Genomic DNA, 26,789 nt, shown 5'->3' with positions numbered 1-26,789 from the left:
TCGGCATCGTCAATGCCATCTTGTGCGGTTTTATCTGCGGCCATTGCGGACTTGATCCTTTCCAACCGCACCAGTCAATCAGACAGCGTGAATGGACCCACCCTGCGGTTGCTGCGGCGGAGAAGCGCGGGCTTATCAACCTCCGGCGATCGTACTATCTCCGATCGAATCACGTTTCAGGCTTCAACCAACCCAACTCGGATAGCCTCTACAATGTGGATATACTTTGTCCGAGATTGACGACTACAACCAGGTATGACGAGGCTGAGACCGAGAGGATCTCGGAGAACCACAGCGCTTGAGACAGGGCCTGAAATGCATAAATAGACAGGTGTACCCTGCTTCAGAAGGATAGCCAAACACTCATCACCCTCACCAGCTTCAACACCTCAACCATAATACCAAACACCAATTTACACCCCCACCAACTAACCACCTACAATGCCTCAATACGCCCAAACCCAGCCCTCTGGCTTCAGAAACACCATCGAACGCGTCGCCATCGTCGGCGTAAGCACCCCCCCTCCCAAACCACCTACCCAACTAACCCACCCAGGCCGGCGGCACCATCGGCTCGCACATCACCCACGCCCTCCTCCAAACCGGCAAACACACCATAACGGCGCTCTCCCGGGCCAACAGCACCAACAAACTGCCCCCCGGCATCCGCATCGCCCCCGTCGACTACTCCGACCCCTCGACCCTGACCGCCGCGCTCACCGGCCAACAAATCCTCATCATCACCATGTCCCCCACCGCGCCCCGCGACACCCACAGCAAGCTCGTGCAAGCGGCCGCCCGCGCCGGCGTCCCCTACATCATGCCGAACAGCTACGGCAGCGACATCGAGGACGTCGCGCTCGGCGAGGACACGCTGCTGGGCCCCGTGGCAAAGGCCAGCCGCGACGAGATCCAGAGTCTGGGCATGCAGTGGGTCAGCGTCTGCTGTGGCTTCTGGTACGAGTATAGTCTTGCGGGCGGGGCTGCGCGGTTTGGATTCGATTTCGATAACCGTGCCCTGACTTTTTATGATGATGGGAATACCATGACTTCGACTTCAACGTTGGTGCAGGTCGGGCGGGCTGTGGCCACGGTTCTCAGTTTGCCTGAGTTTCCTGATGACGAAAATGATACCAGCTTGACGCTGTCGAACTTCCTGAACAACGCCGTGTACGTCAAGAGCTTCGCCCTCAGCCAGAGAGATATGTTCGAGAGCGTCAAGCGCGTGACCGGCACCGTGGACGCCGATTGGACCATTACGCAGCAGGACACGAAGGCGCGGTACGAGGAGGGTCTTGCGCAGGTGAAGACCGGGAATATGGCGGGTTTCAGCAAGTTGTTGTACGCGAGGGTGTTTTATCCGGGTGGGTCTGGTGGGTTGGAGGCGAAGGCGCAGAATGAGCTGCTGGGGTTGCCGAGGGAGAGTCTGGACGAGGCGACTCGGGCGGGGATTGAGTTGGTGAAAGAGTTGTCGCTTCGGACTGAGCGGATGGCGTCTTAGGATGTCTGTGTATGGGATTTGATGTTCGCGTTGCTATTTTGGGAATCTGGTTTGGATTCTGGACCGAGGTTCAGCTGCACCGCTCAATGGGGTGGGCGCAATCTACTTTTTCGTCATAATTCTTATTCAATAATTATCGATGTGAGCTTCAAGTGTACTTAGATATTTAATTCAGGAAAAAAAATGGGAAGTTAATAACGAAACAGAAAACGCAAGTAGCTGGAGTGACTAAAAATCGTGTTCGCATTATATGCTAAGTTGAACCTATGTCAGGATATATAGTTGCGAGCAGCACCACCACAGCCACCAGTATGATAATAAATATAGATAGTAGTACCCTAACAAGTCACTGGTACACAAAAGTTGGAAGAAGAAAAAAAAAAAAAAAAGAGAATACACTTCTGGTTGATGTTACTGCAGGGACCGGACATGGAGGACATGATAAGTGGTAAGAAATATCGCGGAGGGTCATGTTTACGAATGAGGGAATCACGGGTTGAGTAGTCTAACGAGGGTGGGGGAAAGGCGTGTTAAAAAGTTTGATGTATCGGAATCCATGTCAATTCATGGGCATGCTACAGCACTACGCTGAAAGACCAGAGGGAATGTAGAAGATTACTAATAAATTAATCAATACATAGTAGAAGGATACATATATGGACAGCAAAAAGATGAATATATAGGCTCTCAACTAGTGAAAAGCCGGACGAAATCTAAACTACAACCGCTAGAAACGGTTTCTAGTCTATGTTCTCCCCCTCACCCTTCAAAACACCAGGTCAGACATTTAAGCCTGAACGCACTGGTGGTAGTAGGGGTTCCACTTCTTGCAGACCAGGCCGCTCTCGCAGCCGGTGGCGCCGGTGAAGTTGATGCCACCGCAGCGCTGGTAGATCTTGTTGGAGCCGGAGCCGGCGACGCCGGAGCTGACGGGGGCAGCGGAGGAGGTAGCGGCGCGGACGGAGGTGGTGAAGCTGCTGGGAGCAGGGGCAGGGGCCTCAGACTCGACGGGGGCGGGGGCAGCAGTCACAACGGCCTCCTGGGTAGTAGGGGCAGCGGTGACGACGGGGGCAGCGGAGGAGACGGCGGCCTCAGTGGTGGCAGCAGCCTCGGAGGTGGCAGGGGCAGCAGCCTCGGAGGTCGAGACAGCAGCGGCGGTGGTGGAGGGAGCGGCGGCAGCGGACGAGGAGCCCGAGCCGGAGGAGCCGGAGGAGGCACCGTCCCAGACGGCGGGGCCGGGGATGGGGTAGGAGTCGAAGTCGCCGTACATGTCGAACAGGATACCCTTGTCGTCGGCCTTGTACTCGCCGGGGATGGAGACACCGGCGGGGAGGGTCTTGGAGCCGTCGGAGGTGACCTTGACTTGGACACACTCCATGTAGAACTGAGCACCGCCCTCGCGGCTACCCTCGTGCAGGGCGATGATCTCAGGGCGCAGCAGGTAGTTGCCGGCCTCGACGTCGGGGATGGTGACGGAGTGCTTGCCCTTGTTGGCGATCAGGTCGTCGACGGCCCACTTGTCGCTGGACTTGTCGTAGCCCTGCTCGGCGAGCTTGACCCAGCCCTTGCCGGAGGAGCCCTTCTCGGTGGGGGCCATGTAGGTCATGACGGGACCCTCGTGGGACGAGGCGATGATGTCGTCGCCGGCGTCACGGCTGTCGTGGTGCCACTCGAAGGTGACCTTGTCGCCGGCCTTGACGGAGAGGGTCTTAGCGGCGGCCTTGTCGCCGTTGACGTTGCAGGTCATGTCGGTCGAGGTGACGTCGGTGACGGGCGAGTTGCTGGGGGGAGAACGGATGTAGCCAGAGTCGGTGTTACCCAGGCCCTGATCCTCGCCGTTGATCCAGACGGCGAAGACGGTGGCGTGGGCGTTGGCCATCTTAGCAGCCGCTGCCAGAGCGAGCAATCCAGCGGTGGTCTTCATTTTGATAGTAAAGAATGGAAGTGTCCGTAGGACGGTAAAAGAAAGTAAGGGTTAAAAAAAGAAAGAGAGAGAATGAACACAAAGAATGCAGCTGTCCAGGCTTGAGAAACAAGAAGAAAGTCAGACTGAGGCCGGGCAGTCAGCGGGGGTTTTTATACAACGAACATCCAGACGTCCAACGACTCCCCAGTGGAGTCTCGTAAGATAGCGAAGCCCTGCCAAGCCTCGTGCCAAGAAAGACGTTTCATCTAAATAATTTAGCTTCATTTCGACGTCTTGGCTTTTTCCACCGGCGGGGACGTCGAGGGCCAGACCTGCCCGCACGGAGAGGGCTGGACAAGGGGATTAGACCTGATTGTCCGCCAGCTGCTCCGAGAGTTCCTGTGATGGTGTTGCGCCGGCGTGCTTGGCGAGGGACCGTGTTTCAGCTTCATTTCGCCGCGACTCGCCCGTTGTGGCCTGGCAAAAAGGCGCCGATCAGATCGCGTGGGTCGATCTGCCGTCACAGATTTTCTCGGCCGCCTGTTTGGTGGGAAAACTCCGATTTCAGACTGGCGGTTCCTCTTTTCATTTGCCTCCTGCGCCGTTCAGGGTCGGCCAGGGACTGCCGTCTCAGGCTTGATTCAGGGTTTGAGGGTTTCGCATCCGACGAACTGGAGTCGGATTGCGAATGCTTGACTCCGACTGCTGGCCGCTGGAGTGGATTCGGCCCCAGTCCGAGTAAGACAGGAGCACGGATGCTCCGTCGAGGGCCTACTCCGTACTCGTACGCTGCTCCGGTGCAATCCATATGATTCAGTTCTATTAGCCGACTGATAAATGACGCCTCCACTTGCTCGCCGCCCACTCGTTGGTGGTCGTCGTCGGCGGCAAACAATAGTCGGCCCGCCGGCGGTTCGTATATTAAAAGAGATGAAGGCATTGATTATACTCAATCAATGATATTGACCGGGGGCGCGTTGGTGCCCGTCGATCACTGGCCAGAAATTATCCAGGGTTGGCCCCTCGGACGATCAGAGCTCCTGGACTGCCTACTCTGTCGAGTGTAGACGCCGTCTTCGCGGGACTTTTGGCCATAAGCGGCATGTTATTGCACCGGTCCATGGCTGATGCCAAGGCAATATACAGGCTGAAAGTAATATCGGATGGTCTGATGGGCTGACCGGTCTGACCATTGGCGATATTACGGCGCCTCCCAAGGGTCCTCTATAATCCCCTGGGAACCCCTATTCCTGGCGGACTCCCCGGATGGAAGACGATGGAAGGGACTTTCGGTCGCTCTTCGATCCACCGTCTCGAAAGGCAGATGGATTTCTCTTCCATTCCCTTCCGGTCCTGCTCTACTCGGGAGTAGGCTCGCTTCCCTTAGTTTTCCGACTATTGCCCATGGACTGACTGACCGCCGCTTTTCTTAAAATAGGTCGATTGATTCTAGACTCAGACATGGCGCCAGATTGACTTGACTCGTCCGAATCTCTGCGTTGTGCTCCGTCAACACAAACAGCCGACAGGGTGCGGTGATGGTTGAATCTCGACGTCGCTGCAGTGCATCACGTCGATCGACAATATATTGAAGTCACGGTCCGGAAGAGGGAAGACGGACGCAGACCCGCCACGCGGTCGCACGGTCGGACATGACTTGCATGGGCAAATACAGACCGTCAGCCGTGGCTGTCGCTGAAGTCTGCAGCGCAGTCAATAGCTCCAAGTGTCTGGTCGCGATCGCAGCGCATGTCTGGGTCTGATATTCGCCGACACGACGGCCAACAAAGGCAGGTTACACGGATGACTGGGACAAGCGCGGCAACTCGTGTTTGACGCAGCGCAATTGGAAATCAGAAAGATGAGTCCGATCCATGGTCCTGCATCGGTACCATCCGATCGGTGAGTTCCCTCGTGAGCGAGAGCCGTGTGACCGGACGAGTTCGTCGCGGTGGACGGTGCGACATGGCCTTTGTCTGGAATGCGCCCCCTGGAGTCTATTGGCCCTTGACTCAGTCTGCAACGCGGCCATGTGAGCGGTTCACATTCCTCGAGCCACATTCCTGGAGTGTTTGTCCCTGTGCCTGTGCCTGTCTGGATTACCAGACCCAAAACACCGGCTGTCCCCGGGACGTTGAACGGTCGCTGCCAGCGCCAATGTGAACCGATGCTGCTAAACCAAGCCCATGTTCAGCCAATGCCGGATCTCAGCGATCATGCAAGGGAGAGCGACGAGTCGATGCGACCGGGCCAGTTCTGCCAGGCGCAAGGACAAACCCCTTGCCATGTGCGTCAGCCGTGGATAAGCCGTGGCCAGTCACGGGCAGCCAAGAAGCCCTAATGCACGGCGACTCGCGCTGCCCCTCTGGCGGTCAACAGTCGATTTTCCGCGGCTTCAGTCGAGCCATTCGATTCTCGCAGTCGTCTCTGTATATTCGAGCTCTTTTGGGATGTGGCATGCGGCTTTCCGGCGTCGAGGACTGGCCTGATCGCTGGCGCCTGGGCTGTTCTATGGGCGGGTCAATCCGCCGGTCGGTATGGAGGCGATCCAAATGCGACGTGTCGATCGGTGGACTCGATCCAGGACCGAAGGCCATACACCGTCGAGCTGCGATTGAGTTGCGAATTGGCTCCGGGCCCTGCAGAACCACTAGATAGTGTGTATCGTTAGTCAATGCCTGTGGAATTTACTGCCTTACTTATCGCACGATGGATTGCCGGGTCATCCTGGCCGCGTAACCTTATAAACCCTGGACCCCAGACCGTCAGCTCGGCTTCTTTTTCTCTATCATGTTGTCCGTCATCGTCTTCGTCCTTATCCTAATTCTCCTCCTGTACATTTATCTCCCATCCACCATGGGTGAACCGACCGCCGTCTCTCTGTGTCGCGATCCGGCCTCCCACGCGGGCTCCGGTTACACGGCGTCAGTGCTGGCCGCCTGCCAACGATTGCGCGACCTTAAGGCCACCGAGGGCTTCTTGCTGGATGGCAGCTCGTTGGACCTCAGCTCGGTCTACGCCGTGGCTCGGTATGTGGCTTTTCCTTGTCGTCATCGTGATCGGGACGAGTGATCGTCCAGACCCAACTGGACCCGCCTCTGAACCGGTTCATGCGACTGCAGAAACCTGGAAAGTGAACGCGAACTAACGAGACCCATTTCTAGCCACGATGTACCTGCCACCATCACGGGCAACCAGCGCGTGCTGGACGTGATGACCCGCAGCGTGAATCTGCTCAGCCAGAAACTGTCCGCCGGGGAAATCATCTACGGCGTCAACACCGGCTTTGGCGGCAGCGCCGACACTCGCACCAACGACTATCCGGCGCTGCAGAAGGCGCTGATCCAGCATCACAATGCCGCCGTCGTGCTGCCCAGCGATCGCGGTGGCAAGCCCATCCCGGGACTCAAGAGCCACAGCATGCCCGTCCCCGTCGTCAAGGCCGCCATGCTGACCCGCTGCAACTCGCTGCTGCGCGGCCACTCCGCCGTGCGACCTGAAGTTGTCCAGCATATCCTGGCTCTACTGGCCAACGGCATGACCCCCGTCGTGCCTCTGCGCGGCAGCATCTCCGCCTCGGGCGACCTGACGCCGCTGGCCTACATCGCCGGCGCCCTGGAAGGTAACCCGGATATCGCCATCTACAAGGACGCCACGGGCGAGACCCTCCCCTCGAACCTCGCCCTCAAGGAACTCGGCCTGTCCCCGCTGGAGTTCGGACCCAAAGAAGGCCTGGGCCTGCTGAACGGCACCGCATTCAGCGCTGGTGCCGCCAGTCTCGTCCTCTTCGAAGCCAACCAACTCGTGCTCCTCTCCCAAGTCCTCACAGCCATGGGCACCGAAGCCCTCCTGGGCACACGCTTCAACTACCACCCCTTCATCGCCGAGGCCCGTCCCCACGAAGGCCAGCGTGAAGCCGCCGCCAACATCTTCGGCTTCCTCACCGACTCCAAGCTCGCCACCACCGCCCACCCCGGCGACGAAGGCGGCAACGAAGGCCTCGCGCAGGACCGCTACGCCCTGCGCACCTCCAGCCAATGGATCGGCCCTCAGATCGAAAACATGGCCCTCTCGCTCAAGCAAGTCGAAGTCGAGCTGAACTCCACCACCGACAACCCCCTCCTGGACCCGGTGGAGGCGCGCATCCATCACGGCGGCAACTTCCAAGCGGCCTCCGTCACCACCGCCATGGAAAAGACCTCCAGCGCCATGCAAATGCTAGGCAAGATGTTCTTCGCACAATGTTCCGAGATCATCAACCCGATGCTCTCGAACGGCCTCCCTCCCAACCTCGCCATCGACGACCCCTCCCTCTCCTTCGCCTTCAAGGGCGTCGACATCAACATGGCCTCGTACATCTCCGAGCTGGGCTTCCTCAACCACCCGGTCTCCAACCACGTCCAGTCCGCCGAGATGCACAACCAGGCCCTCAACTCCCTCGCCTTCATCGCCGCCCGCTACGCCTCCGACTCCGTCGAAATCCTCTCCCTCATGGCCGCCACCTACCTCTACGTGCTGTGTCAAGCGCTGGACCTCCGCGCCCTGCACGTCGAGTTCGTCAAGTCCGCGAAGCCCAAGGTCGCCGCTATCTCGGACGCCGTCGGCGCCACCGACACGTCCGTCCAGGACTCCATCTGGGAAATGCTCATGCAGCACTGGTCGCGCAACTCGACGCACGACCTGACCGACCGCGCCCGCGTCGCAACCACCTACACCCTCGGCAGCCTCGTGCACCTCACCAACTCCTCTACCTCCTGCACGCTGCAGGCGCAGGCCGTCCCCGAATGGCAGAACCAGGTGTCCGAGGCGCTGGTTGTCAGCTATGCGCAGGCTAGAGAACAGTTCTTGACGGCCCCCACGACCAAGGAGTACCTGTGCCACGCGAGCCTGAAGTTCTATTCGTTTGTGCGGGAGACCCTGGGAGTGCCGCTTTTCCGGGGCATTGTGGACCATCCGACATATGAGACGGGGGAGGCGGATAAGAAGACGATTGGGTCGCGGATTGGAGAGGTTTATGCGGCGTTGAGGAGGGGGGATGTCCAGGATGTGTTGGTGGGGTGTTGGTGAGATCTTGTTCCGGGGAGGGAATTTAGACGGTGCTATTAATGGGTGGGATAAATGGGATTGATGTTGACGTTGATAAAAAGCCGGAGGAGGGGAGAAAGAAGATGAATGGTTATGACAGAATCGCGAGTAATCTTTAATCTAGTTACTTTTCTGAGCATAGAGCTGCTGCTTTCACGATATGGTTACGTTAATTGAGTACAGCTAAGATCGAGCGTGGTTTTAAAGAGGAAATGAATGAAGATTTACATTGGTATTGACAGGAACTGACTTGTTTTGGACTAAACCTCTGGGTGAAATAGAAATCAAATAGCCTCACCAGTAAAACGTAGTCTAAACAATGAAGAAAAAGAAAACAAGATAAATCCAATCCGTTAATCATCGTTGCTGAAATTCTTTGGTATATAAGAAATTGACATGCTAGGAGCTGGGTCCGGGATGGTCGTATACCGACATAGATTGTTCGTGATACCTGGTACAAAGAGGGTCGTTGACGATGAAGATGTTGTTTTCGGACAGTAGCAGAGCCATTGCGGGTCGCGCCATATGTTGAATCTGAAATATTATTAGCCATTCATTACCTTTATCTCAAAAGACCAGGGTAGGAAACATACGATGGTGTACAGGGATACTTCCTCAATGTAATCAGCGTTGTAGGAAGAGTGATCACCGTGATGATTGGTGCCGGATCAGTTGTTGTGACCGTTGGAACGGTCGTTGTTGGTGGTGCTTGAGTCAGTCTTACGGGTTCTTGAGATGTCGTGGGCATGGACGGGACGGCTGTTATCGTGGCAGGGACAGATGTTGTGCTCTCGCTCGTGGTGGTTGTTGTTGTTGACGGTGAGACGGTCTCCAGCCCTTCGAGAATCGACTGCTGCACTTCGAGCCAGTTGTGTTGGCCGTCCCAGTCCCAGTAGTGCTCGATTGGAGATGCGGTGGCGTCGGTGGCCGAGGGGGTGATGGTTGTTACTGTGGTTGTGACGGTGAGAGAGCACGCGTCAACCGGTGAGAGGGACTCGCAGGTCTAATGAGCTATTAGTTGAGTCGAGCTGGCTATGGAATGCTGGGTATTACCTTGATTGTCTTCGTCTCAGGAGTCGGTATGTCTGTCCCCGTCCGCGTAGGCGTAAAGATACTGACAGTCATAGTGCAGGTTGACGATGTTGCCGTCTGCGTACAGGACGCTTCACTCGTTGAAGTTGGATCCGCAGAGCTCGTTTGTGCATCTGAGGACGTTCGCTCAGAGGTAGTTGCACTTGACTCGGTCGTAGACAGCGAAGTAGATTGCTGAGCAGTAGAAGCTGTGTGCGTATTCTTCTCATCACGGTCGCTCTCCCTATCATCTTTATTATCATTCGAATCGTTCGAATTGCCTCCACTCCCACCCCCACCACCAGACGAACCACCCGCAGGTGGCCCAGGTGGCCCAGGAGGAGCAGGAGGGCCGATTATAGGCGGCACAGGAGGGCCTCCAGGAAGTAGACTCCCGCCACCAGGTAGGGGAAGCGGGATGAAGCCACAGCATAGACCCCAGGAAGGACCGAGATCCGGCTCGTCGGCACAGAAGGCGGGAATGATACAGCTTTTGCTGCTGGTGGTATCGCAAAGGTCGCCCTGGCATTTCCAGACATCGGTTGGCTGATTGTTGGAGTCGACGGTGCTGGTTGCTATGTATGTTATGCTGGTGGATGTGTCTTATTTGCTGATGGGGAAGATCTGCTTTGTTAGACTGGGTTTGGCGGGAAGAAGGAGATGGGAGACATACTGTGATAGGTGTAGAGAGATCGGTGGTGAAGTTTGATTGGCTCGAGGTTATGGGAGATGGCAAGTTGGACTTAGAGGTCTGTATTGGGGAAAGTATTGGCGAAGTCACATTCGGAGCTGACAAGCTGGTAGGGTGCGTCTGATTCGAAGAGCCAATTGAAGTTAAAGAAGACTGGGTATCAGGTATGGAGGTCGGCCGAACAGACCCTGGAGCAGGTTCCTGTGTGCCATTGTCCTGTGTACCATTGTGGTTTGTAGGAATAGGACCTAGGCTATTTGATGTAAACTGAACGTTCGAGCTTTTAGTCGACGAAGGAATCATTTGATTAGAACCAGACTCTGAAGTCATGAGGATTCTATTAGTCGGTTCTGCCGATTTATTAGACGACGTCGGAGGCAGATGTTCAGATGTCTTTTTCAAAGTGTTGTGGACTGAATTTCTGGTTCGAGCCTCGGGTGGAAGGAGTTCAGCAGTGACCGAGTCTGTTTGCTGTGAGGGCAATGAATTAGAAACCCTCGTTTGGTTCGAGGGCAGGTGGTGGGTCGGTCGACTGAATGAAGATTGTGGTGCATTGCTTCTGTCGAAGCTAGATACATTCGACTCTAGTATAGACCCATTCATCGCAGGATCAATATACCGAGCCTTAATATGCTGAATCTGCTGGCTATTTTGGTGCGTGAATGGAAGGGGAGAGATGGAGCCATCTTTGTTCGGGCGAGCCGGATCTCTACCGCCATTCGGGCTAATCATTCTTGCCTCTAATCTCGTTAATAGTTTCTGCGAAATACTCATAGGGGTTTACCTACCCAGAGCAAAGTATGCATAGGTATCTCCGTTTCGAAGTCCCCTTTCTTCTCTCTGTCCCATTTTAACGCACCGCTTCCAGCCTATGCCATGTGTTAGTATGTATAATTTCAAGCTTGAATAGGTGATAGTATACCATAGCTGAAATAACCCGATGTATCGGAGGTCGGAAAGACAGCAATGGCGTGCGTAAGCTCATGTAGTATGGTATGATCGAGCAAAGCTAACGCATCTATTTTCGCTCGCAAGGAAGTCATGTTGAATGTCTTGTGCACTGGCCATGCTAGGAGGGTTTTGGGCCCAAGGTCAGTCTGTAAATATTAGCTGTGTCTGTGGTATTTATTCAGCTGGCACAGGCTTACCCAGTACTTCTTGTGTGATGTAGACATGAACTTCAAATACCATGCACACAAGTCAACTTGTGCGAAGTTCGAAATCCCGTTGGAAGATGTGAGAGCCTGTGTTTCAAAGTAAAGTTAAACCATGTATCCGCAAAGTGACCTTGGCCTCTTACCATGTTTGGGACGTAACCAGATAAAGACCTGCAGAATCGCCAGCCCATATCCATTGAAGCATCCAAGCTGGTGTCTTTATCGCAGGCAGTGAACCAGCCCCTGGAGCCGTCACAGTGCTTGCCCTCGATGTATCGAGAGTAGTCACAATATATGACTACATCATGAGTGGTAAGATAGTTCTTCTCTTTTTCGGTTGAAAACGCTTCTACTCTCTCGAAGATGCGGTTGATTTGTCCCCAGAATTCCTCGTCCACATGACGTTGGCCATTAGCTTTCTTGACAGCAAACCCGTACATGTACTCGAACAAATCCATTTGGGCTTCAGAATGCGTGTTCTCTCTAAATGCCCGCATGGTATCGAGTGCAGCCTGGTTAAGGTCGAAAGCTCGTGCCATCCCCTCTCGAACCATGTCTCCATAGCCTGTTCGTTCTTCACATTAGTCATTGCGTACTTCGATGAATGGTTCTTAGGGAGTCGAACCTAATCTTTCGCAAGCCTGATCTAAATGCCAAGCACATGGTGAATAGCAAAAACAAATGAAGAGTAGCAGCAACCGGACACTCATATCGGTTTGGAAAAAGAAAAAGAAAAAGAAAGAAGAAAAATAAAAAGAATAGAGAAGCTAAAGAAAGAGAGAAAGGGAAAGAGATGTACTCTAGAGAAGACTCATCGATTGAGTCGATGATTGCTTTCCCCAATCTTCGCAGAATGAACGAGGTTTTATACACCTCATTGTAGGACGGGACCGCATACTGCCCAAATGTACGAGGCTGATAGCACAGTCTGTCTCCAGCCTCATGCAGCTAGTAGAAGAATTGGTACCCTTCGACAGCTCTTGATTAACCGCTGTTAGAACCAGAGGTCTTATCTATTCTCCCGGTTCCATTGTGTCGGTACGTTGACAACGTGGAGTCCCAGGAGAGGCGGTCGAGAGCACCGCTTCAGGTACAAACGGCTTAAGGCGATGTATATCAAGAGCGAATCATAACGAGGGATGGTTTAGAGACGTATGGTGTGGGGCTAGGTAGCCTTTTTTGGTAAATGTAAGGGTTTTAGTTTACTAATTGATGGGACTCTAGACATACTGTAAAGTGGGCTACAGGATTTCTAAAACGGCATACCAATTGATTCCTTCGAGTACAGAAGCTTTGGTACAGTTACGACTTGAAAAAAAAAGATAAAAGCTATGTCCCTTTCGTAAAAAACAACATGCGAGTAATTTCTCGAATGCTGGTTGAATGCCCTGGCCTAGACTTTCATAACTCCCGTGTTCTTCCATTCTCGTTTATTAAAGTTTAATCATTATTTAGATCAGCCAAGGGACGTAATATTCGATAGACCAATTATCAGATCAAACGCGCTGCACGAACCTGGGATGATCGAATAGTGGGGATGTTCCCAAGCTATTAAGCGCCGGCATGAGGGGACCGACTGCGGTCGGACTCTCCAGGGTCCGGGAGCACAATAATAGAATATGAGGCTGATAGCTCTGTGCTTCGAAGATTGGAAGGGTGGGTCCTGGATCTTTAGACAAAGAACTCTGTTTCAGTTGTCGTACCATCATTTGTCCTTGCCATTCATTGGATGTCGTTGTGCGTGTAAGCGCCGTCGCTCAGACCTTCGCGTGCCCGACATTCAACTCAGCCGGGGATAGGTTTAGGCGCTGATTAGCTTGACAACCATCTTTATTTGTTATTTGCAATTTAACTGTCGGGTTTTGGTGGTTTCTCTCACGACAAAGTGCGGGTCTTTCTTTCTCGAGATTCCACTACACATTCATCTTTCCAGCGCCTTAACCCCAGAGGATGGACTCCATCGCCGAAGCCTTAGGGAAACTGTGTGTCAGGATAGTCTATGGACCTGATGCCAATATTCCAAAATCCATAACTCGCCGCCGAAAAGAAAATGCGCCCAAGTCGCTTCCCCACAAACGAGCCCGCAGTTTGAGCATATCAGATGACAATAAGCAAGGACCATTGCTCATCAAGATTCAGACTCAAGACAAAAAGATCTTCAAAAAGCAGCAATATTTCTCTCTTCAGACACAATCTGGCCTGCTTGCGTTCCTCCCACCCGAAATCCGTGTCCAAATTTGGCGCTATGTCATTGCTTCTTTCGACTTACATATTGTTCGGGCAGCAAAGACGTTGTGGGCCATTGAATGCGCCGGGGAAGGCATGGCCCAACGTCCATTATGCTTCCACGATTGCTGGGGTGTATCTGACAGGCCCTTTGCCGGATATCACGGCACTACCCCGGGCTACTGCTATAGTACTCGTGGATATGCTAAGTTTCGCGATGGAATTTCCTTGCTGCAGACATGTCGCTTAGTGTATGAGAACTATTCTGTGAATATAGATTTTCAATGTACTGACGTGTGAAACACCATTTACTCGGAAACAGCCAACATTCTGTACCAAGAAAATACATTTCTCTTCAATCATGCGAATACATGGAACGAGACCTGCCAATTGCTGGCGAGCATTTCGGGCCTAAAAGAGCAGTACATCCACCTCGGAGGATGGAGCCTGGTACATGAAATTCATAACGTCCTCGAGCCCCTTCACCAAATCCGGCAGACAGATGTTTTCAATGTACGGGTCAGCATGACGCCAGACCCCGAGGGAAAGTATCAAGTTAAAGACAAACCGTTCCATTTTGTTCCTGATAGATATGAAGGGCTTGAAGACGGAATTTGCTGTTAATCCTTCGGCTTTATAAGGCGTATCTGGCTGGTATTGTGTACGACCGAAGGTTAAGGTGTCTAGTGAAGGGCGGGCCCTTTAGATAGTCACTTGGTTGGGGTTTCATGAACTATGTTTGTACTGGTCTTTCTGTCTTCATTCTTTAGACTTTTTCAATCCCATAAACTCTTGTTGGGTTTTAATGACACTCGGAGTCTTGAAAATATAGTTTCCTTCATTCGTTAGGCTTATGTCGTCTGTTTGCTTTGTTACATGGCAGGTTCAGGGAGGTATTTTATCAAGTGTTTCTAAAGGTACCAAATTTGTGTTCATCCTAAGGACTCATTATGAGAGACTTTTTGGCCTCATTAAAAGATGCATTTTCTCCCAGAGCAGAGCTGTTAGCTGTGCGCCCAAAATACCGAGCTCGAAGCGAGTGGGATTGCTGACTGCGCCACAGATCAGGGGGGAGAAGAGAAACAGAACCATCCCGGTTAGGTCGTTGAGGTGGTTTGTTGTCGGTTGGACTGATCATTCTCGCTCCTTTGTTTCAATTAGCGAATTTGCGGAATTCCAAGGTTTTACCACACATACCAAGAGCGAAATACGCGTAATTGTCGGCGTTGTTGATGCCGGAATCACGACTTTTTCCAAGAGTGACACACCTTTTCCAGCCTACCAATAACACGTTAAAAAAGGCCATCGCAGTTGAAATCTCAGAGGACGTACCGTAGCTTAAGAAGCAAGATGTGTCTGTAGTAGCAAGCAGGGGAATTGCATGCGTAAGCTCATGCAAGATGGTGCGATCCAGCAAAGCAGCGGCATCCATGTTGGTTCTGAGGAGGGTGACATTATAGATCTTATGGATGGGCCATGCCAGAAGTGATTTTGACCCGAGATCAGCCTAGGCCGTTGTTAGCTATACATCCTCGGAAGGTGATGGGTTAACTCGCCCAATACTGCTTCTTTGAGTTTGTCAGGAACTTCAAGTACCAAGCACACAAGTCCATCTGGGCAAAGTTAGAGAGACCATTCGAGGACGTCAGGCCCTTGAACATATGGTCAGCAGAAAGCCCTGTTTGAAAGATTGTCAATCCTACCATTACTGGAAAATAGCCGGACTTCGACTTGCACCACTTAAAGACAGAATTGATTTCCACATCACCGCTGATGTCTTTGTCGCACGCCATTTTCTTGTTTTTATTACCGTTGCATTCAGTACCTTCGATGTAACGAGAGTGGTCGCAATAAATAACAACATCTTCTGCCATCTTCTCCTCTTTGAAAGACTTGAGCTTCAACACCTTATCGAATATACGATTGATCCAATCCCAATCCGATGGGCCAATTTGCCGTCTACCGTCAACGGTCTTGACAGCAAATGAAAACATGTATTCAAAAAGATCCATCTGGGCTTCTGTGTGGGTTTGATCTTTCAGGGCCTGCATTGTATCCACACCGGCTTGAGCAAGATCAATTGCACTGGCCATACCATCGCGAACCGTGGAGCCATAGCCTATTGTGGATATCAGGACTGTCAGGCTCAAATCGGCAAGGGGTACGAGAGGAGCGGACCTAGTTTATCGCAGCTCTGGTCTAGATGCCAAGCAGTGACATAGGGAAACGATAAAATTGCGAATGTCAGGATCTTCAGGAGAAGGGGTGTCATCTTTAAGAATTTCAGGCAATGTCAACAAAATAACAAAGGGAAGTTCCAATTCTATGGATTCTATCTAAAGCTATGGATAGAGAGCGAATACTCTTTATATCGACCCAGATCAACAACGCGGGATGTCCGATCTACCGAAGTAGTGGTATAGGATCGATGCATAGACACATATATCACTTACCACCGCACCGGTACCGTTTCACAGCGATGCAATAAACGCTGTTGGAAGCCCACTGATATAGTGGGCTCGTATAGCTCGGTTCCATAGTGTCGGTACCGCTGTGACGTGGAAATAGACGAGAAAATTTTCCGCTAAGGCTGTTAGAATGGTCGATGAAAAATCAATTTGTCTCTGCCTGGGCTGCACTTGTGTGAAGGTTCGACAAGGAAGAGTTGTATGCTGGTGAATAATTCATAACACATGACAGACAGCATACCAAAAAGCTAAAAACGTGTCTCGTCCCCGCCGGAGAACCTGTACTGTACTATCTGAAAGTAGATATTCGATAGGGTCCGTGCTATCAGGCATCTTAAGTTCAGCGGCTGATTGGTTTAGCGTGTGGTGCTGTGAAACAATGTGTTGTCCGGTCCATGTTCTGGCCCCTCGGACTATACCGTGTTTTTGACCGCGGCGTAGGAATTTAAGGTTCGAAACGGCACCTAATAATAATTTACGGAGCCTCGACTGACAAGTCTGGTCGCGACCTATGCCAGACGTAGCCATGTTATTGAATCGCGGTTTAACCCTGTTGATTTAAGCGCCGCGCTGGGGGGTTTCTTGCGGTCAGACTCATCTTGGGCCCGTGTTCCATTGTCATGGGAATTGCGGCTGACTCCAGGGGCAAGGCTGCGAGCTAGAAGATGGATCGCTAGCTGAGTGATTGGGCTTCTTTGTTGTTATGTGTTCTCCAATGATAGTCCATGCCGCGATGCAGGTTTAAGCGCCCACCAACTACCCCTCTACCACTTCTGATGTTCTGAACGAGCTGTACAATGTCTCTCCAGTTTTCTTTTTTTCTTTCTTTTTTCTATTTGCACCCGTAATCCCTTCCTTCAAAGTGCCAACGGCTTGCCATTTCGTTGTATATCTGTTAATCCCACCTCGAAAGACGTCGAAGGTAATGACAGTCTTTTAAGTTGAAGAAAACCACAAACCGGGCTCTAGGTTGGTTCTGCTGCCCTGGAATAATGGATATTTGCATATCTTTATTAGCCAAGATTCTCGAAAGAGGGGCTTTCGGCAAAGATGCCAACGTCCCTAAGTCCATCACCGCAAAGAGGAAAAGATACACCCCGAAACCTTTGCCCGAAGTTCGTCCTCGCTCCCTTAGCTTTGCGCCCGATAAAGACAACAGTAAGACTCTTGTTCACATTCACAATGAAAGTGACCGAGGGTCAAACGACAAACAATATTTCTGTGACCAGCATCAATCCCGGCTACTCGCGACTCTTCCAGTTGAAATTCGCATCCAAATATGGAGATATGTGCTTGTACCTGCCGATCGCCACATTGTGAGAGGCGAGAGCAGAATTCTGACTATCAAGTGCTTGGGGGACGAAGCGAAACATCTGTATCCCCTTGTCAGCACAAATGTTGGGGTAGTGCTATGAAGCCCTTCGTTTGGTATCGTGGAGTCTCTCCGGGGTACTGCGTCGGATCCCGAGGGTGTGAATGGTATACTGGCGCAATTCCTCTTCTCCAGACATGTCGATTGATGTAAGTTCTCTGCCCTGCATCCTCATTAATACATCTTGCAGACTAATCAAAACTAGATACACCGAAGCAGTCTCCATTCTATACTGTGACAACATATTCCGGTTCAACCACGTCGACACCGTGATAAGTCTATCTCACACTACTCTCCCCAGCCGATTCAATCTCATCCGTGTTCTTCACCTGGCGCATTCATTCCCTTTCTCCATGTATGGTCGCAAATCTCGAAAGGTGGTCGCGCCATACGACGCAAAAACATGGGAGGAAGTATGCCAAGTTTTGGCTAAGATGTCTGGCCTCGAAGAACTGTATATGCATCTTGGGGAGTTCGATACGACCGAGATCCATGAGGTGCTAGCTCCGCTACATCAAATTCGACAAACGAAAATATTCGAGCTGTTTATTGGACTCCGCAGTGATCCTGAGAAGCTTTGCACAGTGAAAGACAGACCTTTCCGATTAGTTGGTCAGCAGGAATGGGGGATGGCTGACCAATGGGAGGAGTGGATGTGCTGTTGAAACTTGGGTGCCTGGCTTGGGATTTTTCAGGTCAGATGAAGCTTTCATTTTTGGCTGCGTATTATTGGTTTCATTTCTGCTTTCTCGTTGAACGAATATTATATGTATTTTCATGTATCTACTTGTTGCTGGGCAAGGTTTCAATATGAATCTTAGTGTTAATAGTATTAAGCTAATTTGGCTTTCGTTTTATCTCTTGATCTTCCCTTGATTGTTGTTTTTCTTGATTACATTCTATCCTCACTCCAGGTATAACCATGTGTCTGTTAATCGTTCAATTAAATGAGCCACGTTGGGAGCTTGTCTAGAAAGGACCATCGTCAAAGTGAATTCACAACTCAGAACAAAGGGTCCCATCATGGCATAGTCGAAAACTCCTGGGCCCGGTAAGAGGCTTGCTATGACCTCCTGAACTGCCCCTGAAAGTTGGTTTACGCAAACTTGCAAACGATATTAATTCGTGAAAACAATAAACTATTTGTCATTGTGGGCTCGCAGCTAACGAAAGTATAAGCAGCATACTTCGTGCGATCCTTTGTGTTCAGACTTATTTTTAGACACTCATTGTCGCACGAGGTCCTTCTTTGCTATGCCCAAAAGTTTCACGTTTTGCCTTTGGTTTTAAGGATTCATTTTGCCAGCCTTCTCAACGCCGAAGAAAGACATATTTAGCCCCACCTCGGCGCGGTGGGTTATACGCCCAGCGTACCGAGCTCGAAGTGATTGAGACTGTTGACTGGAAAGGCGAGAAACAGACCCATCTCTGTTAGGCCGTTGAGGCGGCTTGTTGTCGGTTGGGCTGATCATTCTCGCTCCTGAAATTGTGAATATCCTGATCTTTTGATGAAGGTCGCTTATCAATGGGAAATAAATATGGAAACCGTTGAAGACTTACCAAGCGCAAAGTATGCATAGTTATCAGCGTTGAATCGACCCAATTCACGTTTCTTTTCGAATTCTACACAGCGCTTCCAACCTAACCAGGCAGTCAGAATACGCTTAATTCAATTAAATCGAACTTTTGCTCTAGCAATTGCCATAACTTCTTTTACCACTAATGTCGTCTGTCGGACGAACCGATATGGCATGTGTCAGCTCATGGATGAGCGTATGGTCCAACAATGCATAACCATCCATCCGAGTCCGTTGATAGAGAGCATTGTAGCCGGCGTGTATGGGCCACGCCAAGAGCATTTTAGCACCAAGATGCCACTATGTTGTTAAATTAGCAACCCCCTCTTTAACCTCATGTTTGAAAAGCGTACCCAGTATTTAATCTTGGACTTTGAGCGAAATTCCAAATACCAACCACAAATATCAACTTGACCAAAGTTGGATAAGCCATTTGACCCGGTGAGCGCCTGATGCCGTTCAGAAACCTGACTATAAACATGGACTTGTTGTTATAACTTACCATAAGTGGGATGTACCCGGACTTTGATTTGCACGACTTATATGAGAAGTCCATGTCAACCTTTCTGCTTGTATCCTTGTCACACGCCACCGAGCTGTTCTCAACTCCATTGCAATCCATGCCCTCTATGTAGCGGGAGTAGTCACAGTATATGACAACGTCGTTGGATCTTTCATCGCCTGTTAAGACTGCAAACTTAAGAACATTGTTATAGATACCCTTTATATAGTTAACTTCCTCTGGGATGACTTCTCTATGCCCATTCGTGGTTTTGACTGCAAATCCGAAGATGTATTGAAACAGGTCCAACTGAGCTGCGTTATTCGTGTGGCTGCTGAGAGCATCAAGAGTGTCTACCGCTGCTGCTGCAAGGTCGAGTGCCCCAGTCATACCGTTCTTGACTACACTTTCGTAGCCTTTTGGTCAGGTTAATATGATGGTCGTGGCTTGAAGACGGAAGACGGCGTACCTAACTCCACACAACGCCTGTCTAGGTTCCAGGCTTTGACAGGGGACAGCAGAAAGATTATCGGTATGATAAATGAGATATATAGCATATTGACTTGGAGTAAAAGTGAAAACCAACAACAGCAAGCCTTGTAAAGCTTTTGTTGCTCTGCGAAATGGCTCACCATGGTGGTACTTTTATACTTCCTCGAACAATAACTAAGGGATTCTATCCTATCCATTCATTGGATTAATAGACCCATTTAAATTGTGCTATGCAGCTAAGGGTGCCTTTGGTAGCCTTTCATTAGAGAGCTGTAACCGCTCTTAATTGCTGATACGCTTGAGATTATATGGGGCTATCGGTTCCAAACTGTCGGTGCCACGAGGAGGTGACAACGCAGAGGCGGTTGATAGTGTCATTAATAGAGGGGTCAATGCGATGCGTAAATACTATTGTATTCTTTCGAAAAAAAATAAAGGGGGGGACTAAGGCCTTCTAGATCGACCATATTCTCGCTTTGAGTTGAGAGGAAAGCGCATCGCAGCTAACGAATCAATACAAAATGAGCAAATGGTATCGAGCGTTGCCCAAGCGATCGCGAAAGGTTTGACGTAGAGATATTTCAATGCTGACAAGTCCCTTATCATGAGAAGTTTCAGTGTAGCCATGAGGCTGAAGCAATGTGTTGTTCAATAAATCCGCCTCATGGCCTGGACCTCGATGGCACCATATACCATATACCTGAGAATTGCATTTAAACTTTAACTAAATCTGCTTAAATATCCTGAGTAACCAACCATACCAGTAAACGCGCTCATGGTGGTCGGGTTTGTCGAATAGTAGAAGCTCTTTCACTTCAAGCGGAGGCTAATGGGCTGCTAAGCGCCGAGTTGAGATGATCAAGTTGTGGTCAGACTCACCACTCCCCCGCACGGATTTGCCAGGTTATTAATAGCCTTCTGAGGCTGATTTACGATCGCAGTCTAGAAAGTGCAATTTTGGATGCGGGAACGAAGTGATTAGTCCGGTTGGGCTTTGTTGTCGAGTCGTTTAGTGCGATTCTCAGTTGATTCGACGCCGTTGACTTTCTAAGCGCCTCTTCTGGTCAGCCCGTTAGCCCTGGTGTGTGTCTGTGTTTCGCTCTTGTTTTATTTGTCCTGCTTTATGATCTAGGTGGTGTAGGCTCTTCCCATCCATAACTTTCATCCATAATTTGGAGGTTTGGTATGTTAATCCATCTGCTCATACTGAATTCATCCTTCAAACAATGGCCTTCATAAAGCATATTGTGTCCCGATTTACCCAGAAATTGTATTTTGGGCCAAAGTCAGACATTTCAAAAGATGTCCCCAAGGAGCGAGAGAAGAATTCACCCAAGCCTCTGCCTAGTCTGCGGCCGCGAACATTGACCCCTCCAGCTGGGGGAGATGGGAAACTATCCGCCTCGTTCGTCCAGATCACGACCGAGAATGAGAAAGAAGGCTCGAAAGAACAACAATACGTCTGCGACCAGAGCCAAAGCAATCTCTTACAGAAGCTCCCGGTCGAGGTGCGGTTACAAATCTGGAGGTACTGTGTGGCATTATTTGACATACATATTGTGCGAGGCAGGAATAAACTTGTCGCCATTCCCTGCATTGGCAGGAAAGAGCAGGCTCGACTTCCACCTTGCCAACATAAATGTTGGGGCAGCTCAACCAAAGCACTGTGGGGATACTATGGAGTATGTCCGGGCTACTATATTGGCTCGAACGGTTGCTTTCACTTACCAGATCCCATTCCGCTGCTTCAAAGTTGCCGTATGATGTGAGTCTGTGTATTCCCTCCTGTTACAACTTTTACACTTACAAAATAATAGATATTCCGAGGCTATCAATCTGCTCTACAGAGAAAATTCATTCCGCGTCAACCATATCGACACAATTATCAGCCTGTCGCACACCTTTTTACCTTCAAGGCTCAACCTTATTCGTACTCTTCACCTCGCACATTCATTTCCATTGGCCATGTATGCAGACCGTGACCAAGGGATTTTACCCTACGATGCAAATACATGGGAAAGGGTCTGTGAGATCATTGGAAACATGACAGGGCTGAGAGAATTACATATTCACCTTGGGGGCCACCACTTAAGCTTTGAGCTTCATGAAATCCTCCAGTCACTCCATCGCATAAGACAGGTCGACAGATTTGAGGTTTTCGTCGGTATTGGCCGTGATCCGGAAACCGTTTATACGGTCGACAGACCGTTTCGATTTGTGTCACAACATTATGATTTGCTTCCAGATTGGGAATGTTGTTGATGATTATACTACTGTTCTTGCCGGTCGAGAGCCTAATGAAATATCTTATGTTTCTCTTGCTTTTACTCTTATTACTGGGGGTACCTTTTATTGCTATTTCTCGCAGTTCCCTTGTCCCTTTTCTTCTGGTTTTCGGTTATGTCCTTTCTCTTCTTCGGTATCCTTAAACTGCTATCACCTATTGTCGATCGGGGATAAGTGCCCGAAGTGTCTAGGCCTCACACTTGGAATTAGCCCCCAGCTTACCAACGATTCCAGCCGGTATGATGCGCCACGAAACCATCGACATCCGCACCGCAACCAAGTCCATCAACAAGCTCAAACTCAACACTACATGCCCCCGTGAGCGCAATCCCCACCCCAAAGAACTCCGTGTCACCATTCCCATCCCCCTTCCCTACACTCTCCCCATCAGGCCCAATAACCTCACAGCTCTGCGGGATCCCAATCTGACTCGCCACCCATCGGAACGAGTACCATGCACCGCCAAGACATCCCTTCTCGAGCTGGAACTCCTTGCCCGCGAACGTACACGGGATGTGCCCGTCTGGCGTGCCATCGTTGTAGATGCCGTCGCGGTCGGAGTTTAGCAGCGTAAAGCCACTGCCGAAGTTATTTGTTCCGGTTTTCCCAACTGTGCTGAAGGTGGATCCGCTCCAGACTGCTGCGACTTTTTGACCGGCGAGCGCGGGGGTTGCGCTTAGTGCTGCGGTGAGGAGGAGGGTTGGTGGGAGGTGAAAGCGCATTGTTGCAGTATGGTTTCTGATGGTTACCCTTGCTCAACTTTGAGCCAATCCAAAGAGATAGGACGAGTTGCGATGATTCTCAAGGTTCAGGTTGCCAGGACCAGAAAACATATTTATACCCTGGCTTTGAAGGTGGCTCCATAGTAGAGGAGGTTCTACTTAGGGTAGCTTCTGTGGAGGATTGGCCCCCACTGTGGCAGGTGGAGATCTGACGAAATTGCGTGGTATCCTCGGACAGACCCCAACGCATAATATAAGGGACAATCCTGATTGTAGAGGGAATATACCTTGTGCAAGCTATTCGGTAGGCCGATTACCTATTAACTAGTTAACCCACCAGCGGCGCTGCCCCCAAACCGATACCTGTTTTTCCCCCTTGCTTTGGGGGTCATACAGCCAAGTACAGATGATTCGATAGTCTTAAGAAGGTCGAACCGTTGAATAGTAGTGTCATCCTGACTGCGGAGATAAAGGTCTTATTCGAATATAGTATTAGGGGAACCTCCTAGGTTTTAACACTTACAGAACGCGGGTAAGTCTGCCCGGGTGGTGCATCGTCATCTTCACGTACCCGGTCGTCTACGCTATAGTGATGAACTTCTGATCGTACAGCGACTGGGCTATTCGATGGTGAAGACGAATATGTGGACAGTTGCGCCGAAACTTGTAGGAGCAGTCATCGGTTGAGCTTCAAGTTATGTAAGTCAAATTAACGCACTCGCATCGCAATCCTGTTGCCTGGATTGCCAAAAGACGGGCCAATCGTATTTCCTTCTATCAGAGTCAAAGAGGCCGGGTCCTACGGCTAGTGCACCTAGGAGTAGCCAGGCTGCATGCCGTTCCCCAACATTCTATTCCGGATATTGCACCGTTTTGATGCAGCCAGTTTGGTTTGTTGATATCGGTTCAGTTTCCTCTTGTAGGTGGTCCCTGTTGCCAGTGTATCATTCGGGTTAGATTATTCATCAATCTTAGTTTATCATGTCATTCCCAGTGGTCTTTCTTGTCATCTATTACACCCCAAGGTACTATCGCGCATCAAAGCAAGAGTTACAGCCGTTTGAGATCGTCTCACGATCTACCGCTACAACAAAGACCACTGGATGCATGGCCGGCCGCCAGACAATCCGAAATTTTGACTCCCTGGATCGTTTCCAAAGTCGACTCGATGTCGCAGTTGATGAAGCTAGTAACTTCACATACTGAATGTCAGCTAGCCAACAGTCACTGAGTCTCCCACTGGACACCTTGGGCAGTATCCTAGTATCATTTGTCGGAACCTTGGTTACTTTTAACGGTGACTCTATTCCAGTCAGTATGGCTAGCATATTAATAACATACGCCCTGGCTGTCGTGTAGACTATTCCTGGTGCTGTCCCTCAACCCGCCGAGATTGAAAGCTCGCTCATCACAGTCGAGAGAATGGCACGGGGGCAAAGGCTTGGGCAAAGAAATAAAAACAAACAGTTTGAACTTAAAACTAAATCTCCCACTAGGAATTGAAACGATTCGATTCTTATTCCTTGTACGTTAATCAGTCAGTCGAATTCTCGGAAAATCTGGGCACGCATTACCTTCCCCTAAGACATGACAGTCTGCGATAAGATCAAACCGAATCAACTACAAACGAACCACTAAAGTCATTCAACTCTCATGCATCCAACATAGCCCAAGCTGTCTTTGCACGATCCATCCCATGCCCAACGCCAGTCAAGCTTCAAAACGACCTCAAATCCAACCCCAGCAAGACAACTTACACACGAGAACTCTCCCCCGTCTCACCACTTCGCAATCCCACTTTTGATGAATTTAGTTTTCGCACACCGTATAAGGTTGATCCACTCAAGCTCAGCAGAGTCTGCCAGTCCTTTTTCAACAGACTCATTATGAGCTGTCGGATCGCGGGCAGAGACGTGCCAATCAATGCGACGGAGGGTTCGACCTGCGAGGGAATCCAGAAGGTGGTACCGTACTCGTCGAATTGGGGTGGAATGCGCAGGCTCATTTCATATTGCATCCCTAGTTTTATTTAGTTCGCTGATTGATGTAAAGTAGATGGGAACAAGACTTCATGGTTGGATAAACCATTACGTGAGACTTACACCGCGGGTCAATTTTAGTATAGCGAGTCATTTGCTGCACAAATATTGCCAGTTTATACGTCGCTGCTATTCCGGCTCTAGCTCTTTCTGTCAGTAAAGGGGAACGCGAAGCCCACTGAACTAGAAGGAAAACGTACGATGCCCCCAGAATGAAGATTACACTAACTCCCAGTCTCTTTCTCAAACTCATCTGCGCCTTGGCAATCGGGTAGAGCGGCAGAACGAGGAGAATATAGTCGAACGCCATACTAGTGCTATACAGCGCCACCTGCGTATAGTAATAGTACCAATCATTCACATATTTCTGGCGTTCGAGCGGGTTCCACGCCTTATACAACGGGCGAGAGATGAAGGCCGGTAGGATAGAGAAGACTATCAAATAGACGACCTGCAGGACGAGCAGTGCCCATATGAAGTATCGTAGTCTGGGCATGGCTTTGCTAAACATACGGTTGTAGAGTAAGAGGATAGAGGTTCGAATGGACATGCTCATCGCGGGATATAACCACCCTGATCCGATGATTCCCTTGAACCAGACGGAGAACTCGCCCAGTGTGTTCTCCCACAGAGGCTTGCCGACTCCGGCGTGGAGGTTGACATAGGCGGCCATCGCGGTCCAGCCGATGTAGAAAAGCTAGGTAGTGCGATTGATTGATTAGACTTGCAGATGAAGGAATTGGACTACTCGGGTGGTCTGTCACAGCTCACCAGGCCAGGAATAATGGCGCAATCATCCGATCCGAACGCATGCGCATGGATCCGCTGCCCTAGCCTCACCAACACGCAAAGGCTAGAGACGACTCCGAGGACGATACATGCCACAGCAATCGAGTAGACTTTGTGTGCATCATTTATAGTTTCAGGAGGTGGAATCAGAGGTACCGATGAATTGGTGGACGCCATATTGCTATGCAGCAATTGATCTCGAAGCTTGGGCACTTAGATTCATACAAGACGAAAGCTCAGGAAAGTTGTCCCTTCCAAGAGCCAGTTCAACCTACGTCCGGATCTTTCCATTTTTCTACCTCCTCAACTCTGGTGGATGGTGGTACCAGCGAGAGATCAACTGCAGAGTGTTGATATACATTGGTTCTGGACCGGGACAATCACCAGTTCACTTGCTAGGATTGATAGCCACCGTAAGCACTAGCTAGAGAGAACGGCCTGGAAAAGCACGTAGAAATCAGAGGTCAGCTGTGATCACTTCTTTGTTGCCACTAGGTAATGGGGGTGTTAAGCAACCATGTTCTTTGTTGTCGAAAACCGTCGATTTGGTATAGCGTCTTCTTGGCTTCCCTTTCTGGACGTCCTTACCCCGGATCCATCGAGGGGTAATTGAAACTAACGTCCAACAATAATACTTGCACATTGATTGTAGACTTCTGAATAGCCAGAAAAAGTTTAATGTGCTGGAATGCGGGTTTATACTTTCTATGATCGCTCTGCTATGTCCTGCATGGTCGTGTAGCTGCACTCTAGCCTCATTCGTAGACTACAAGCGCAAGTATAGCATCATAGAAGAGTTCAAGATTATGGCAGGCCTCGCGGAACTCTACGTCATAGTCTTATTAGGTTCAATCCCAATATGTTCGTCTGAACACTCAAGAATAGCTTTAAAATCAACGTCGACG

General features: G+C 50.4%; 12 protein-coding genes across 12 annotated transcripts; 5 read left to right on the top strand and 7 right to left on the bottom strand.

Moving 5' to 3' along the window:
• Positions 1 to 441: 441 nt before the first annotated feature.
• On the top strand, positions 442 to 1,501 carry P170DRAFT_354131 (aromatic alcohol reductase; the record flags this gene model as incomplete). The annotated part of the gene is made up of 2 exons (XM_024844011.1): positions 442 to 510; positions 557 to 1,501. 2 exons carry the CDS (start codon positions 442 to 444, stop codon positions 1,499 to 1,501), a joined length of 1,014 nt encoding a protein of 337 aa, XP_024706150.1.
• Positions 1,502 to 2,288: 787 nt separating this feature from the next.
• eglD (putative endoglucanase) lies at positions 2,289 to 3,425 on the bottom strand (the record flags this gene model as incomplete). The annotated part of the gene is made up of 1 exon (XM_024853135.1): positions 2,289 to 3,425. One exon carries the CDS (start codon positions 3,423 to 3,425, stop codon positions 2,289 to 2,291), a length of 1,137 nt encoding a protein of 378 aa, XP_024706149.1.
• A 2,838-nt stretch (positions 3,426 to 6,263) lies between these two features.
• Positions 6,264 to 8,474, top strand: P170DRAFT_446061 (phenylalanine ammonia-lyase; the record flags this gene model as incomplete). The annotated part of the gene is made up of 2 exons (XM_024850759.1): positions 6,264 to 6,436; positions 6,572 to 8,474. 2 exons carry the CDS (start codon positions 6,264 to 6,266, stop codon positions 8,472 to 8,474), a joined length of 2,076 nt encoding a protein of 691 aa, XP_024706148.1.
• Positions 8,475 to 8,726: 252 nt separating this feature from the next.
• On the bottom strand, positions 8,727 to 9,891 carry P170DRAFT_155167 (uncharacterized protein). The gene is made up of 4 exons (XM_024842540.1): positions 9,546 to 9,891; positions 9,421 to 9,495; positions 9,086 to 9,342; positions 8,727 to 9,026 (listed from the first exon to the last, which is right to left on the bottom strand). Exons 1-4 carry the CDS (start codon positions 9,615 to 9,617, stop codon positions 8,846 to 8,848), a joined length of 585 nt encoding a protein of 194 aa, XP_024706147.1. The 5' UTR covers positions 9,618 to 9,891; the 3' UTR covers positions 8,727 to 8,845.
• Positions 9,892 to 10,949, bottom strand: P170DRAFT_155163 (uncharacterized protein). Its single transcript, XM_024842539.1, has 2 exons — positions 10,237 to 10,949; positions 9,892 to 10,187 (listed from the first exon to the last, which is right to left on the bottom strand). The coding sequence occupies exons 1-2, from the start codon at positions 10,855 to 10,857 to the stop codon at positions 10,167 to 10,169; spliced, it is 642 nt and encodes a 213-aa protein (XP_024706146.1). The 5' UTR covers positions 10,858 to 10,949; the 3' UTR covers positions 9,892 to 10,166.
• Positions 10,950 to 13,257: 2,308 nt separating this feature from the next.
• P170DRAFT_155155 (uncharacterized protein) lies at positions 13,258 to 14,392 on the top strand. Its single transcript, XM_024842538.1, has 2 exons — positions 13,258 to 13,888; positions 13,960 to 14,392. The coding sequence occupies exons 1-2, from the start codon at positions 13,362 to 13,364 to the stop codon at positions 14,093 to 14,095; spliced, it is 663 nt and encodes a 220-aa protein (XP_024706145.1). The 5' UTR covers positions 13,258 to 13,361; the 3' UTR covers positions 14,096 to 14,392.
• A 182-nt stretch (positions 14,393 to 14,574) lies between these two features.
• Positions 14,575 to 16,633, bottom strand: P170DRAFT_463924 (uncharacterized protein; the record flags this gene model as incomplete). Its single annotated transcript, XM_024852204.1, has 6 exons — positions 14,575 to 14,783; positions 14,835 to 14,915; positions 14,970 to 15,144; positions 15,341 to 15,756; positions 16,091 to 16,188; positions 16,347 to 16,633. The coding sequence occupies 6 exons, from the start codon at positions 16,631 to 16,633 to the stop codon at positions 14,575 to 14,577; spliced, it is 1,266 nt and encodes a 421-aa protein (XP_024706144.1).
• Positions 16,634 to 16,955: 322 nt separating this feature from the next.
• Positions 16,956 to 18,287, top strand: P170DRAFT_508945 (uncharacterized protein). Its single transcript, XM_024854627.1, has 2 exons — positions 16,956 to 17,626; positions 17,683 to 18,287. The coding sequence occupies exons 1-2, from the start codon at positions 17,385 to 17,387 to the stop codon at positions 18,140 to 18,142; spliced, it is 702 nt and encodes a 233-aa protein (XP_024706143.1). The 5' UTR covers positions 16,956 to 17,384; the 3' UTR covers positions 18,143 to 18,287.
• A 621-nt stretch (positions 18,288 to 18,908) lies between these two features.
• On the bottom strand, positions 18,909 to 20,152 carry P170DRAFT_508944 (uncharacterized protein; the record flags this gene model as incomplete). The annotated part of the gene is made up of 6 exons (XM_024854626.1): positions 20,026 to 20,152; positions 19,557 to 19,972; positions 19,408 to 19,503; positions 19,195 to 19,354; positions 19,038 to 19,118; positions 18,909 to 18,979 (listed from the first exon to the last, which is right to left on the bottom strand). Exons 1-6 carry the CDS (start codon positions 20,111 to 20,113, stop codon positions 18,909 to 18,911), a joined length of 912 nt encoding a protein of 303 aa, XP_024706142.1. The 5' UTR covers positions 20,114 to 20,152.
• A 1,122-nt stretch (positions 20,153 to 21,274) lies between these two features.
• Positions 21,275 to 22,310, top strand: P170DRAFT_425139 (uncharacterized protein; the record flags this gene model as incomplete). Its single annotated transcript, XM_024847607.1, has 2 exons — positions 21,275 to 21,813; positions 21,866 to 22,310. The coding sequence occupies 2 exons, from the start codon at positions 21,275 to 21,277 to the stop codon at positions 22,308 to 22,310; spliced, it is 984 nt and encodes a 327-aa protein (XP_024706141.1).
• A 121-nt stretch (positions 22,311 to 22,431) lies between these two features.
• Positions 22,432 to 23,193, bottom strand: P170DRAFT_155132 (uncharacterized protein). Its single transcript, XM_024842537.1, has one exon. The coding sequence runs from the start codon at positions 23,054 to 23,056 to the stop codon at positions 22,553 to 22,555; it is 504 nt and encodes a 167-aa protein (XP_024706140.1). The 5' UTR covers positions 23,057 to 23,193; the 3' UTR covers positions 22,432 to 22,552.
• Positions 23,194 to 24,938: 1,745 nt separating this feature from the next.
• P170DRAFT_311745 (uncharacterized protein) lies at positions 24,939 to 26,046 on the bottom strand (the record flags this gene model as incomplete). Its single annotated transcript, XM_024843251.1, has 4 exons — positions 24,939 to 25,075; positions 25,159 to 25,235; positions 25,296 to 25,792; positions 25,867 to 26,046. Coding segments are annotated over 4 exons (891 nt in total), but the record flags the coding sequence as incomplete, so codon positions are not given.
• Positions 26,047 to 26,789: the final 743 nt, after the last annotated feature.

The sequence above is a fragment of the Aspergillus steynii genome (genome assembly GCF_002849105.1).
Source record: "Aspergillus steynii IBT 23096 chromosome Unknown P170scaffold_3, whole genome shotgun sequence".
Taxonomy (NCBI): Eukaryota; Fungi; Ascomycota; class Eurotiomycetes; order Eurotiales; family Aspergillaceae; genus Aspergillus; species Aspergillus steynii.
The sequence above is the reverse complement of the archived record's forward strand: the minus strand, read 5'-3'. Positions and strand labels throughout refer to the sequence as shown.

Coding starts and splice junctions, on each gene's coding strand:
- P170DRAFT_155167 (XM_024842540.1), bottom strand. CDS start 9,617: ATGACTGTCAGTATCTTTACGCCTACGCGGACGGGGACAGACATACCG. Junction 9,496..9,545: donor CTGAGACGAAGACAATCAAG/GTAATACCCAGC, acceptor ATAGCTCATTAG/ACCTGCGAGTCCCTCTCACC. Junction 9,027..9,085: donor AAGTATCCCTGTACACCATC/GTATGTTTCCTA, acceptor ATAATATTTCAG/ATTCAACATATGGCGCGACC.
- P170DRAFT_155163 (XM_024842539.1), bottom strand. CDS start 10,857: ATGAATGGGTCTATACTAGAGTCGAATGTATCTAGCTTCGACAGAAGC. Junction 10,188..10,236: donor ATCTCTCTACACCTATCACA/GTATGTCTCCCA, acceptor CTAACAAAGCAG/ATCTTCCCCATCAGCAAATA.
- P170DRAFT_155155 (XM_024842538.1), top strand. CDS start 13,362: ATGGACTCCATCGCCGAAGCCTTAGGGAAACTGTGTGTCAGGATAGTC. Junction 13,889..13,959: donor CTGCAGACATGTCGCTTAGT/GTATGAGAACTA, acceptor ACTCGGAAACAG/CCAACATTCTGTACCAAGAA.
- P170DRAFT_508945 (XM_024854627.1), top strand. CDS start 17,385: ATGGAGATATGTGCTTGTACCTGCCGATCGCCACATTGTGAGAGGCGA. Junction 17,627..17,682: donor CTCCAGACATGTCGATTGAT/GTAAGTTCTCTG, acceptor AATCAAAACTAG/ATACACCGAAGCAGTCTCCA.
- P170DRAFT_155132 (XM_024842537.1), bottom strand. CDS start 23,056: ATGCGCTTTCACCTCCCACCAACCCTCCTCCTCACCGCAGCACTAAGC.